The 15,387-nt window shown below is 33.0% G+C and overlaps 1 protein-coding gene across 1 annotated transcript; it reads right to left on the bottom strand.

Annotated features, from left to right (window-relative positions):
* Positions 1-195: 195 nt before the first annotated feature.
* LOC124440401 (NFX1-type zinc finger-containing protein 1 homolog) lies at positions 196-11,637 on the bottom strand. The gene is made up of 17 exons (XM_046990793.1): positions 11,446-11,637; positions 10,900-10,995; positions 10,607-10,702; positions 10,396-10,539; positions 10,094-10,172; positions 9,483-9,591; positions 9,180-9,367; positions 7,329-7,459; positions 6,445-6,556; positions 5,736-5,797; positions 5,496-5,582; positions 4,754-4,957; positions 3,523-3,627; positions 3,284-3,451; positions 2,802-2,872; positions 2,259-2,280; positions 196-758 (listed from the first exon to the last, which is right to left on the bottom strand). Exons 1-16 carry the CDS (start codon positions 11,635-11,637, stop codon positions 2,277-2,279), a joined length of 1,848 nt encoding a protein of 615 aa, XP_046846749.1. The 3' UTR covers positions 196-758; positions 2,259-2,276.
* Between the last annotated feature and the right edge of the window lie 3,750 nt (positions 11,638-15,387).

Genomic DNA, 15,387 nt, shown 5'->3' on the forward strand with positions numbered 1-15,387 from the left:
ACACTAAATCATTCAATTCCATCATGTACCGCAGATTTGAAACTGTGATTAAAGCTGGAGGGGACCTACAAATTGCCGATTTTTTTGCTTTTTTTTATACGCCTACTTGTGATGATTTTTATCCCCTATAGTTCAGTATACCTATAAAGAAGTGGAAAAACGTTTGTATTAAAAACAAAAACCACTGACACTCCGTAAGAAATGAATATTTATATTAACCTTTTCGACAAGACTTACATGTCATCATCAGTATAGAATGAGTTTTTAACTATAACACTATTTGGCAGTCGTAATTTTTGTAAAATACGATCTTCGCAATATTGCATTAAAATTTAAAATTTGAAAACCTGAATTTGTAATGGCATTGGAAATTGGACATTTAAAAGGCTTCTACACCTAAAATTGGAAAAAGACATTTTCTTTACTTAATGAGAATGCACATACATGTAACTTGCTTCATGTCGGAGAATGCCACCAAGTCCCTAGTAATACTTCTTCATGTATCTCAACATTGGCTTCATTAAGGTGCTCTGTAAGTTTTTTCCGTCCAAAGTCTTGTTTTTCGTTTATCAGACCTAGCGTTCGAGCAGCTTTTTTACTTGGACTTGGATACTGGACATTGTTATCAATTACTTCTTGGACAGTATGTTCTGGCAGATTTTCCAGACGTCCAATTCTATCATAACTTGAACCAATTCGTTCGGATAGGAAATCAATTTCTCGTCCTGATAGCTTTGTGCTGTCTTCAAATATCTCATCTGTTTAATATAGAAAAAATTGTACTTTTTCGCCGGATACTTATGCTAGCATAATCATCCAAAAGGTGCTATTCTATTCCTATCCAATTATTTTTCTGTTCCTTTAATCGATTAATGTACCTTTCAAACAATATTTTCCCACCATTTTTGGCAATTTTTTTGAGCCAATAACTTGATTTTTTTATTGTAAACCATGATTTTGTTTTAGCTTTACAACACAGTTGCTATAAAATTTCATAATACCCATAATACTTTGAAAAACAAAGTTGAAACACTGCAGTAATTTTGAACAGAATGAAGATTTTAAAGATTTCGGGGGAGCCAACCCGGAAAGTTAGTATGTACATTTCAGATCATTCGCATTATTTATGCATTTAGAAACCCATTGTTTTTACATTGATCAAACTTGCGGGCTGACTACGTCATTGTTCTGCTAGTTCTGCTAGTTCTACAAGTAGGATTTGAAAGGGCTTTTTGACACAATAAGAATCTTTTGCAATTTTCTCGTAGAAACATCCTTTACTTACGTTAAAAACGACATTACTTATAAATTAGTGCTTACAAGTGGCGAAGAATGCCCGAGTTTTTACCTCTACAATTCAAATGCTTCTCTAAAACTATTTCTTAATTTCTTTTAAAATGCCTTATTCAAGAGATATTTCAAAATGACAACGGACATTCTAAACCAGTTAATGCATATCACTCTTAATTCTTGAGATATTGTGGTTCTTGGTTTGTCTGATATATCTAACTTGTGAGGTCACATTGCATAATGAGAACTATAATTATTAGGTATATTTACCGATACTTTAATTTACGAGTTCCCTTCTTTGTGACATGGTTAATGGTAGAAAATGCTGCGTACTAGTGTCAACCTAAAGTTGTCAGGAAACTGAAGAGTATTTGAAATATTGTGGGAACCATTATGCAACATGACGTCACAAAGTAAATGGTTTGATCCCGGGAGTATCGTTACATGTTTGTAGATGTAGATCGAGCAGGTTAGTAGAGTTCTGAGAAGGACTGTTGTTGTTAACTGACGTTTCGACAACAGACAGCGGTAGTCATCTTAACAGTCAAATTTGACTCAGTCAACAACAACAAAAACAGTTCTTCTCAGAACTCTAGTAACTTGGACGATCTACATCTACAAACATGTAATGACGTCACAAGTTGTATAAACTGGAAATGACAAAAACGTCAAAATCACGAGATTAAAAAAGAGATAAGCATTTACAGTATTAGAAAGTACACGGTCATTTCAAAAGTTTAGTCATTTCAAACATTATTTAATTTGCAAAATTTCCATTTCATAGGCATTTTAAGTGTTATCGATGCATCCAGTAAAAGACAAAAATATTTGTACTCTAACTGGAAATAAAAAAGGCGTTAACATTGCTGCTGATACCTTCATTATAATAATGATCATTATTGGCCGTTAGCTAAGAACCTATTCAATCTATTTCAATATATGAAAAATTTTTTGAATTAGCCACTTACATAAAGGGTCCCTGTCGGTTACCTAAAACAGAAAAATAAATTAAAAGTGTGTTTAAAAAATTCCTACGAAGCAAGTTTTGTCAGAGAACAAAAAAAGTCTCGTTAATCTTGAGTATTTCAAACTAAACATAAAAGGTATTACGGATCAAACTTAATGTAGCATGTTATCATATTTTTCTTTTCAATCGTTACAGTGTAACAGTTGCGCAACCAGCCCGCAAATTTTTCAGTGCTGTGTAAATATTTGGTGTTAACTCACTGTTAAAATAATAGTACTAAAGAAAGCAATAATGCTGGTGATCTAAAATGTACAAGCACTACCCAGACGTGCAGGCTGACTAAACGTGCAACTTTCAAAATATATTTGATGCCAAATCAAATGGCAGATTCCTGCTTGGCGATTCCTGGACGCATTGCTTTGATAGAAATTTGAAGAAAAGCCAATTTTTGTAATCCATGGTTCATCAAACGGTCTTCGATGCCTTCAACGTTGATGGAAAACACACCATAAACCAAAAAGAAAAGTAATTCGGTTATTTATACCTGCTCGAGTTCATTTTAAACGGGAACTTGGAGCTAATTAGTTTTCTGTTTTCAAACAATCTGATGATTTTCTACAATAAAAAGTTTACCTTTTAATGTACATGTAAAATCTTTTCTGCAGCAGTAAAATATGAAATGCTTGACACTTTCCTTTTATTTTGGTGGAGTAACTATATGGCCCGTTCATTAAGTCCTACTATATAAATTTTTGTAAACTCACTCACAGCATAAACAATGTGTTTTTAAAGAAATGAGTCAGCATAAATAATTTTAAAGAATTGACAAAGCAAAATTAAATTATTTTCTTAGTAGACAATTTCAAAAATACAGAATAAAACATACTGTGACAAACAAAGACATCTCCTAAACTCAATGTATGAATTACATAAAAAAAAGAAAACTCACTTATTCAATTGGTGATATTTCGTCCAGCATTTTCATTCACATTCAGACAAATAATAAGAAAAAGTGGTGAAACTTACAGCCCATTTCTCAGACAACGTGTAAACACTTGGATTTCCAAAAATGTACAATGCACATTTTGCCCTTGAAATTGCGACACATATTCTGTTACCACTACTCAAGAAACCAATCTTCTGGTTCTCATTACTGCGTACTAGCGACAGCAAAATCACTTTGTTTTCTTCCCCCTGTATACGTTTGAAAAGAATAAATTGAGTCTTGTAATGATAGTTCGTAAACTATGGAAAATTTATTTCACCTGAAAACTATCAATAGTTGTTATCTTGATTTCTTTAAGCTTTGTAAAATACTGTTCAGAAGGTTTATTTGCTTCAAGAAGAAATTTTCCTTTCATTCTATTTACCTGGAATATAACGTAACGTAGTTTTAATCATAAAGATTATAAAAGAAATGAGGTGATATTTGGCCAAATTCAACTGCTGCATGTACAGTATGAAGACTTAAAACGTCGATGTTTAAAAATTTTAGAGTATTTATCAAAACTAAACTCTCAATAGTCAACATAAATTAATTACCAATGCAACCTACTTTTATTTTTCTATGCACAATGGAACAGCCTGCTTCGTTAAACTTCTCCCAATTAATTTCTACTTAATTTATATTTGGCTTAAAACTGTTTTATTGCTTCCAGATGCTTCGCTAGAAGTCCTGCACGATTAACTTATCATATTATTTTATAAAAACTATTATACTAACGTGTAAATACAGCTCTTTTCAGTCTTTCAAATTTGTAAGAATGGTACTTTTAAAGGCGACTTTAGTCATTCTTATGTAGCTAACTATGCCTGCAAGGAGGGATTACATGGACTACTTGAATGGAGGCTATGAAACAAAATAATGACGTAACAAACTCAAAATATAATTTTAAAGCAGGACTTACGAAAAAAATATCCTCGACTGAATTTTATGCTATTGTATGCAGGAGTTGTTTCTTTCCTTGAGACTAATTTTTACGAGAATGGGCGTTGTCAAATTCAGCTGACAACATTTTTGTGCTAATATTGTGACGGCAATGTAAAGTAAACCCTTCTCTAAAACATTATGAGCAGAAAAAGAATTCAAAATCACCTGAAAGAATGAATTTATGGTGAAAGATAGCCAATCGACTTGTTGTAGACCAGCTACGACACTTATTGGCGCAATCAGTATTATTGCTGTAATCTTTTATATAATCTTTTGTCGTAACGCAGAGCAAATTGAAAATCTATTTTGGTCACCGTCACCACTTACTTTCCCAAAAGATCAGAATTATATTTCACAAGCAATTGGCCATCAAAATTTGTTTTAAAAGTATGATATTACCCCATGCATGACTACATTCACTACACTTTGCGTCAATTCATTAGGAGGAGTATTCTAGTTAATGTTTAATTCTGTCTTAAAAGCATTGTTCACAAACACATCAATCTTTGCCAGAAAATCAATTCGTGAGTTACGTCAATTTTCATCTTCTAAGTAGAACTACATACCTGTGCATTGTAAGGGCAGATGACTGTAATATCAGCAGGACTATAGCCATTTCTCATCAAGTATTGAGATACTTCAAGAATCCTGTTTATTTCGTAATCATTAAAAGGACTTCTTGATCCAGAGGGGTAAGTTTCTTTTTTTGTGTGCTTAAGAAAGAACAGGCTTTCTCCAATGCACAGAGGCGGCTCGTTGTCTTTAATTTTCTAAATTTTATTCAAAAGATTAAAAGAATACCTAAAATTAAACTCAACCAGCTTTATCATATATGTATTTAAACAGCTTTTAAAGATTCCAGAAATTACAAAGTGAATCATGGTTTTAGTTTCTTTGCCGATTCTCTTAGTTGCTCACATAGTTATAAGATCAGAAATCAGTCGAAATGATGTCAGTTAACCACGGCAACAATCGTGAAACGCAATAAAACTCAACTCACGTTTGCGCTTGAACTCACGTTTGCGCTACAGTATATCTTCTTCCTATCCAAATCTCTTTCATTTACGGGGAAAAAATCAGTTGGTAAAAAAATTCGTTTTCAGCCAGAAAAGCGTTGTTAAATTGAAAGTTTTAAAATAGTTTGAGATACTTTCCACTGTACATAGAAGAAACCACTTTTGCTGGCAAAGAACTGTATTTAACACAATGTATACAGTTCTCAATACATCTCAATTCATGCAGTTCTCATGATATATCTCAATATATCTCTACAAATGCTTTTTTAACAATCCAACAACATAGTTTTACCTCTTTTTTTGTTTCTAAGTTGTCGTAGATTTTTATCTCACGAAGAAGATCGGCTATATCATCACGCATTCGACATTGTTGTTTTAACTGGACAAATGGAAATTTATTGTTAATCAATCGCTCGAACATGGAACAATCAAGATTCTTTTTTAGCAGTTTGTAGCAGTTAACTCGTGGTTTTAGCTGATAATGGTCTCCTATCATAACCAAATGCTTCAAAGATTTGGGAAGAATTGATACCAATTGACCCTCCATTATTTCTGCAGCTTCTTCAACAATCACAGCGCAAGGCTTCAATTTCTCTATAAAACAGAAAATAATCAATGGGTTATTGCTGAACAAAACCATGAGAAAAAATGAGTTTATGAGCAATTTAACTGCAAAACAGTAAAATAAATTATGTATTGCATGGCATTGCATTGATTATAAATGTATTGTTTATTTGATAATGTTCACTTCTGAATGTGTAGAAAACCAGAACAGCAACTCTGAACAGCAACGTGGTCACATTCACATAAATAACGCGCGACTTTAACATTACAACAATTCAACTGGCAACTTTAGGATGCCAAGAACTCAAACACCCTTACTCCTAAATAATCTTTTTGCTATTTTGAAGTTATTGAATTTTACTTCTTCATTGACTTTTGCAGTGATTAGAACAAGATTTGTCACATTACGCATGCGTACGATTATCTTGCGTAATACAATTTCACATTCGTCATAACCTGCCGGCACAGTGGCAGATCAAGAATGAGCAAGAATTAATTACAAAAGATCAATATTGTATATATTTACATTTGAAAATACCTAAAAAGCAATTTGATTAGTGTAATTTTATTATATTGAAACTCGTAATCAACAATGCTGCTATAAAAGTATTTTGAGTCTAGCTGCTATACTTTATCTTGACTAACCCTGCATCACACGTAACGTAATATACACTTACCCAACAAATGTGAACGAGTTGCAGCTCCAGTAACTGTCATGGCAATAACATCAAAATTTTTTAGAACGCAAACTGTGCGTTCATCAAGAAAATCTTGACGAAAACGTTTATTCTGAAAAAATAAACATCGAATGTTAAAAAGAACCCTTGAATGATGGTCTGCTACTGACAAATAACCTAGCCAATAATTTAGACTTGCTGACTGTTGACCCACATGCGCAGAATTTAACAGACCTGTAGCTATGACAAAAGGACAATTTTTAGTATGCAACTGACTTCACGAAAAAAAGTACAAAAAAACAACGAACATAGATACAAAACATCTTACAAAAGATGTACAACTTTGTTGGAAAAAAGCACATACGAGTAGAAATTGTAACTTTTCGACTAATTTTCAAAAAAAAGATAGAAAATAGCTAGCTACAAATCTCTGCATTGATTATAACCACGTGTGCGCGAGATAACAGGCATTTTTCTTTAAATTTTGAAAAAGACTTAATTCTGCGTTCTTTTTTTAGCAAAGTCTTTTGCGATTGTCTAATTGCAAATTGGAACTCTGATATGTTTGTTCATATTGAGCAATAGTTTATTGTAATACTTTTCTGTGGTAAAGATTAATAAATATTAAACAACTTTTGACAAACCTAGCTATGCAAGGAATAGGATCTTTCAACATGCAGAAAAAGTAGCTGTATAGAGTCAGCAAGTATATGTGCAACTAATAAAAAAGTTGGGAAGAAATGAAACCTTTCATGTCTAACAGTGAAAAAGCCTAGTTTTCATTATCTTAAAGACAACGCCAAGTAAGGACAGTTTTTGCAACATACAGCAGGGAGGATTTTCCCCTTCCCCAGTTCTTACGCTCCTGGTAATGAATATCTTACCTTTTCAAACGATTCAACAGCTTCCCTAAATTCTGCAAAAAGTTTTCCACGTAAAGCACGAAGGAAATTAGCACGTTGTGTCGAAGTTAAAGACCACAGATCATCTTCATCAAGAAGACTAGCATATTCATCTATAAAGTCAACAACAGTCAGAACATGGTTAGTCGGTTATAAAATGTTTTTCATACTTGAAATGATCATGATTTAGTTTAAATATATTTCTACCAATGAATTATACAATAAATTATTATTTATCTAAAGAGAGATGCCTTTGACGCAAATTCGCTTCGCAAAGGAGTTATTTGCATAAGCGAATAATAATCTTATTGCTTCAGCCGGTTAATTTGTAAGTTAAATTTTAAATAGGGGATATGTTAATCAGGGGGAAACGAAGAGTTAAGTTGGCACAATGATTGATTTTAGTTTTCACGACAAATGGTAAGTAGTACATATTCGGAGGATAGGTCTTAAAAACAATTTTGCTTGCTTATTCTTATCTTTTCAAGCTTCTTTTGTGCTTTTGTGATTTTTAACGATGTAGAGGACAAAAGTTCTGCCCAAACTATTCCTTTGTGGTGGTTTATTTTCTCTTTATTTTAACCATACCGCCGAAACCAAACATGTTTGGTCGCCCCAGGGAAAAGCAACGGTTTATTTCTCAGTAAGTTTGTTTCAGACACCTAACTCATCTAATCTAAGTGAGCCGCAGCACTTGTTTACACGCATTATTTGGTAAGCCCGAGTATATTTTCATATATTCTGCGCAAAATCAAAAATATACAATTGACGCTCCTTTTTGTTTGTGTCTAATTTTTATGCTGCTGTAATACCGAAATTTATTTGGTTAATACAGGTTTTGTTACATATAGCTATATAATTGCATTACTGACAGGTTTCACTTTTGATACAGAACTGTGCACTGTTGCAGATCATTTTACAGCTATTTCGGACCTAAAACCAACCAATCACATTAAAATATCTGGTACTGACGCTAAGTCACCACCGTTTTAAAACAGGCAATTGCACTAACAGCACAGAATAGATTGTCTTAACAGAAGGTCCTCTGATGTAGGAACCTTTGATGTTCGTGTCCCTCACTTTTCTACAGAAAATTTTAAGGAGACACGCCTTCCAGGAAGATACTTCTGCAAGATTGCAATACAAAATATAGATGTTGTTTTTACAAATACATCGTTTTGCACTACAAAATCTTGGTACCTTATCTTCTTCGTAAGATGATAACTCTTTGTAAAAATTTCGGCAAACTTTTGCTTTACACTTGAGTTATTAGTAAAATAACATTCTCGTGCATTACTATTCCATAAATGATTTATTTTGTGATAGTATCTTGCTGGGAAGTCACGCATGCGTAGTGGAAAAATACGCCACAATCTTAGCTGAGTGAGCTTTCTCTGTTAGATGTCTATTCTGTGTTAACAGCCTTCCTTACAACTTAGAGCACTTTGAGATAAACAGCGCTGTAAGTGAGTCGAAAACTCTAAGTTAAAGCTCTAGACGATACTACCAAATTTCAATCATTATAAACCATATCCTATAAGTGTAAAAAAGCATGGACTTTTCATGCATGATTACAGTAAAAGTATCATGAAAAATCAAGCAAAAAAATTTTCAATACAGACAATAGAATAGAGTATACGATAGAATTGTATGAAAATGTGTGCAATTCAAAAAATTTTTTAAATGAGCACGTGCATTTAAATAAATGTGGATTCCGTTTACATGTCCATGTTATAAAAATCTTTTTAACATGCCTCTGTATCATTTATGAAATAGTTTTTTAAAGACAATCTAGATCGTTCTTCACTTAAAAGTTAACTCAACTCGGCCTACCTGGCTCAGCTGATGAAATTTCGATACCATCAGTTAACGGTTCTTCATTGTTAACACCCTCTTGAATTTCATCGTATGACGCACTTACGTCGTCCAAAGGCACCTCATCTTCCACAGTATCCTGTTGCCTTTCTTTAGACGTAACATTTGAGTCAAATGCTTCACCACGCAAAACTTCTTCCTCGTTCCTAGTTGGCCATCGAGAGATACAAACAAAGAAGGAAAAATATGAAAAGCAAAGATTGTTTTCTCTAAACCAAGGTCAGTCTGAAAACGTTGCTGCAAAAATGTATACGTTATTACCTGCTTTCTGTCTTGAAGCGAAATTTTTCAACTCTTTTTTTCGTTAAGGAGCTTTCAACTTGACTTTTTGCCTCCTCCAGCCATGTCTTCACACATATTTTTAATTTCTCTACGAAAAACAGGCAACAACAAATCATTTAATGACAAAATTATCATAATATTTGAATCTATCTTTGCATATAAACAAAATATTTAACTGGCGTGAGTTCTGAATAAGACATAATTACTGAATGCTTTGCATGGGATGAGTTGAACAAAATAATTTTAAAATTATACTGATTGATGTTTGACTGTGTATTGGAATGATGCAAAGTTGACCGTCTTCTATTAAGGTTGAAATGTGTTTGTAGAAAAATAAAATCATCTATAATTATATGTAACTGATACGATATATACATCAAATGTAATATGATGACGTAACGTTCCACCGTACAAATGGTGATTATGATTTATGAAGGAGAGAAGAAGCTATAAACAATGACTAAAATTTAAAACTGTGTCTTTTTAAATAGGCCTTTTCTTAGTTATCATATGCAAAGACAAGCACCGATACGTTTGCATTTGATGCAACAGAGCTTAACATAAGCAAGTTAATATATCTGCTTGCTCACCTTCTAAAGTCTTTTCTTCGTTCTCTTCTGAATCAGGTGACATGCTCAAAAGAGAGCTAATATGTTCTTTGCTAGCAACCTAATAACGTTACATAAAAAGGAATAAAGATGTCGTTTCTTTTTGTACTTTGAAAATAATATTTCTCTGCATTACTATAAAATTCCGTTTAAAATTTTTAGCTTGGATCAAAGTACGTATGCCGGACAATTGTCCACTTTTTACAATTCCTGGATCGATTTTCTTAAAATTAGCAAAGGATTGAACAATTGTTTCATGTTTAAATAGACTGATTTGTTAATACCTCAAGGAATGATTTAACGGTAAAATGCGGTATTGACAAATATCTAAAGAGCTTTTTAATGTTTCTCTTTGCAATTCGCATTTGTGTACAAGTTTTCATGTAGCTTGGGCGATGTTTTTTCTCAATTCCTGTTTCATGAATGACCTAAATAATCAAATTAAATTAAGCTGATGAAGAAAATCTTTGGAAACGTACTTATTCATCACATTACTTTGTTAAGTAGAATGTTGTTAAGCTCCTCTCGTGAGGTTCTTCCAATCCGGACGATGTTCGACACATATTTTGTGCAATCAACCAAAAAAATGATCTAAGGCAACGTTCTTGAATGTTACAACCTAAGCATAAGAATAGTTGCTTACTTTACAATCACGAAGCTTGCGAAACAAATTTTAAGGCAACTTTTGCCATGCAAATGAAATTAACATGAAAATGGATTGGTTCAACTCCTGCGTATGCTAGGATTCAAGAAACGTTATTAAAAATCTGTCTCAGTTAAATTCTCACCAATATTGGTCCTTGATAGCGCTTATGAAATTTCATGGAAAGCATCAATCTGAGAATTTTGATGCCTAAAAATGATTTTCCAGTTCCTGGAGGGCCCTAAACCAAAATATTTAAATAAATTTTTTTTGCCATAAATAAAAATAGGTACACATTGCGTACACGTTGGAAGCCTTTGAAACTTATAGTAGATTTATAAAACTAGTTTAAATAATTTTATATAGTCAATATTACTAACTCAAACCTGCATGAAATTCAAAAATGTGCTTTGTACTCACTGCTTAATGAAATGACGTTGTAATTGTCAAACTGTTTATGGATTTACTGAACGCCCTTACTTAGATCGCATGTCATGTGACTGTGCTTTTATCGTAAAAAGTGGAGTGATTAAGATTTCTCACAAATTCTATAACAATAAATACTTTATTATTTTCATTAAAAATTATTTTGCGCCATAATTCCTATATCGTTTGCAACTTTTGTTTCAGTTTATAAAATTGAAAAACAAAACTCACTATTTCTCTCGGGAGCATACATATAAACAAATACCTGAATCAGTGACACTTTGTTCGTAAAAAAGTTTTCAATTCCTGATAACTGAGAATCATCAAGCAAAGTTTTACAGCCTTTCTCTATGAGGAACTTGAACTGTTCGTGACAACTCGTTAATTCACGAGGAAATTTAAACGTACACGCTTCAGACTTCTCAAAAATTATGCTCCAATCATCAGTGTCGTCCATAGTGTAATTAGGGGCTGGTGATTTTTTTGTCAAAACTATTTCATCACAAAAGGGTATACCTATACAAGGGAAAATAGCGGATCACCAATGCACAAATACGACTAAGCCCCAGGAACAGCTTTTTAACTGATTCACATGTTACACAATTATGTCAAACGTAAAGCTCGTTGAGCGTTTACCCAAAAAAAGACGTAAGCAAATGCTTGTATATGTTGTTGACTCATGTTATAAATATTTTACCCTGCAAACACAACGTAAGTCGACTATTTAAAGGATAAAACATTTCAAATTTCTTTACAGCGTCAATATATCCAAGAATGAGGTGTTGCAATTTAAATGATGAACATTAGATGTTAGTGTATAATTTAGTTAGTGCTGAACACACTTCAAGGCACCAGCTGAAAGGTTTCTATAACCAAAATCACGTTTCTATCTACAGCTGCAATAACAGTAGTGCAAAAAAGAATCGTCGTTCTCAAAAACAAAGCAAAGAACTTGCAAATACAAAGCTGGAGTAATATTTTAGCAACAAAGTACCACTTGAAACCACTCAAAATAATTTACAATATAAAATAAATGATAGAAAATGTTAATTTTATTAGTGGTCTGAAAAGCCCGTTTGGCAGGCAAACATTGAACCCAAATTAAGAAAACCTTTAATTTAAGAAAAGGAAAGAATTTCCATTTCAGTTCAACACTCAGCGTTAAGCAAAAAAATTACAACAGCTGCATGGTTTTACATTATAAGTAACTCATATTGTAAAAGCAGCTCGATTGTTACAAATCTGTTTTTTGAAAATTCATAATCCGGAGAAACATTAAGAAATAGCTAAGATTGGACAGGGTGCAGAAATGGCACTTCCAATTGTTCATCTAAGTGTATTTTTTTCGTAAATAAAGTTAAAAGTCTCGGTTAGAGTTTTGCGATCTTTAAATCTCGTGATTTTAAAGCTAATCGTAATCGTATGCATTGGCAAAATTTATATAATTAGCTTCAACACGTGTAACTCTTTTCATTGATTTCATACTAGCTATAGCACAAGTTATTTTAAAATAGCTTCGCAATTGTAATCACTTTTTTTGTCAATATAAAAAAAACTTAAAAATAAAGCCATAGCTACGTCGTTCCTCGAATCGTGTTAAGTTTGGTTTTTTGGGCGTTTAAAGAACAAACCACTCACAGTTTGGGAAATAAATGGCTATGCGCGTAGAGCAAATGGCGAATTATAATTTAAAAAATTGTTACAAATTAAAGAAGTTGAGTTAAAGTGAAAAATGCTTCGACCACTAGTTTCATTGAAAAGTCGGGGTTAAAACTCAAATGACTCAAAATGCATATAATATATAAGTTCTGCAACTGTTCATAAGAAGTATAGTGCTCCACGATGTTATGAAGGACGAAGAGGGAAAGTGATACTATTACTCGGCCAGTTTTATGAGAAAGACCTTCATCCAGCTCTATAATATTTTAACTAAACAATGCCCGCGCATGTATGTATGAATCGACTTTCACTAAATATATCGACTATTTCCCGTAAAACCATTTCGCATCACATGAAGTACCTATAAAACCTGTTTTCCGTAACGTCTTATACGAACTTAGATAAAGCATTGGAAGTTGCAATACGTATTAGCTCAAAAATTTATTGTACAGTTTTTGCACTGATCAATTTAGCGACTTATTCAAACTGTATACCTTTTTGCCGGAAACACCCTGTTGCTATTAACTATATATTTTACTTAAACAGAATTTACCAATACATTTCATAAAGTAAAGCCAAGCAAAATGAAGAACGTAAACCCAGCACATTGTAAAACAAAAAAATATGTTACAAAAGAGGACATTACCTTCTTCTTTCATAATTTTCAAACGATCCATGCATGGAGCGAAGTTTTTATAAAATGTCGGAGACTCTGCCATCAAGGCACAATCACCTAAAAATTTTAAAATAACATTACAAAGTAGTTATTGTAAGTTTTCGCCATTTTTATTACTCGTGAATTGGATCAAATTAATTAACAAGGAATACAAGAACAGTGCAAAATTTCAAAAATACACTGTCTTTAAACAGGCAATTTGAATTTAATTTTGATTTACAGTGTATCATGACTACATGAACATCCATTGACTTCATGACAACATTCATCAGGATCAATAATTTGCACAAAATACTCTTAAATATAGTCTTTAATATTCTATGTGGTAAAGGTTGTCATCTCTTCTTGAGACATTTTTTGAATAAATCAAAGTGGTTGAGAGAAAATGACCAACACAAAAATTTATTCCCAAAGCCATTAATCAGCTATGCATTCATGATGGCGGATGTTAATTAATCGACATCATAAACAGGACATTATTTAAGAACCAGTCGTACAAACGAATCTTTTTTTGAAAAGCTTCCAACCTCCTCTATTTTCTTACAATAGTCAATTTACAATCAAAAACAAATTTTGGGGAGAAGGCGAGTAGGCGACTACTTTCGCAGAAATAAATATCCAAGTGATTTTATCAGTTGAACTGAAGAGTGTCGTTTATTTCACATTTTCAAGATAATTTTGAAAGATCGTTTATGATTTCTATTATTATTTTTCCTGCGATTAAGGCTTCTCACTTGACTCTGAAGATGACAACCGCTATGGTTGTCCAAACGTCAGTCATTATAAACGCAGACCGTCCTTCGCAGAATCCATAACACTTCATATACTCCCCGATTCAAGACATTCAATCCTCGAAGAAGCTGCTTATTTGATAATTTCACCATGGGAATTAAGATGTCGGAGCAGAACTATCCAACTCTGACACTTTGCAAAGAGGGACGAAACTAGAACGTTAATTGGATGGGGGGGGTATATTTAAATATTCAGCTCTGCCCTGCTGATTTCTATTGTTTACGATGTTAATTTCAAAAGAAATCATTAGGGCAGAGCTGAATATTTACCCCCCAATTAGCGTTCTAGTTTCGCCCCTGTTTGCGAACGACATTATATAAAAAAGGAATCCCAGCAAACTTCTTTACGATTCATTCTCAGCAACTGTAGCTTATCGTTATTCTTCACTAACTTGAGGTTCACTTCAGCAGTAGTAGCTTCAAGTTTGCAATTGTTCATATTGAAATCATCAAGTAAGTTCTCAATGTGCTTCTACCAATCAAATTTTGTATTTGTAGGATTTTGTATTGTTTCAATGTTAGACATTCATTGTTTTTCCACGGATCTAACACAAAAAACAATCGCATTGTTAGGCTGGCTTCGCTGATAAAAGTCAGCACGTTTTCTGAATATCAGGCCTGATATTCTTGATTTGAGCAAATCCTTTGGGATTTACTCAACAATAAAATCCGTCCACGCCCACTGGAGCGACATTAGCATTGATAAATAATTCTTTCGTATCAGACCTCAAAAATGGCTGACGTAAAAACATCCGTGTAACCTTCGGATTAGTAAATTATACTATTTATTAATTGGTAAGTGAAGATATGCTGATAGCGAATCCGGTGATTGTCAAAATAAATTATAGCTGCTCAACTTAATTTTGAATTCGAAGTACTTCATAAAAACACTATTGCTTTTGAATTTCCAAAGAATATAATTTTATCAATAGATTTGTCTCTATAATACTCTAAAAATGGGCTTGTATAATTTCTTTTGACTTACGCAGTTACCCTAGATCCGCCATTGACAGAATATACATCATTTGACTGAGAGGTAAATCTTTCTTCCCTGCAACTACTAAATGCGTTGTAAACGAAT

Source organism: Xenia sp. Carnegie-2017, unplaced genomic scaffold (assembly GCF_021976095.1).
Source record: "Xenia sp. Carnegie-2017 unplaced genomic scaffold, XeniaSp_v1 HiC_scaffold_2, whole genome shotgun sequence".
In the NCBI taxonomy this organism is placed as follows: domain Eukaryota; kingdom Metazoa; phylum Cnidaria; class Anthozoa; order Malacalcyonacea; family Xeniidae; genus Xenia; species Xenia sp. Carnegie-2017.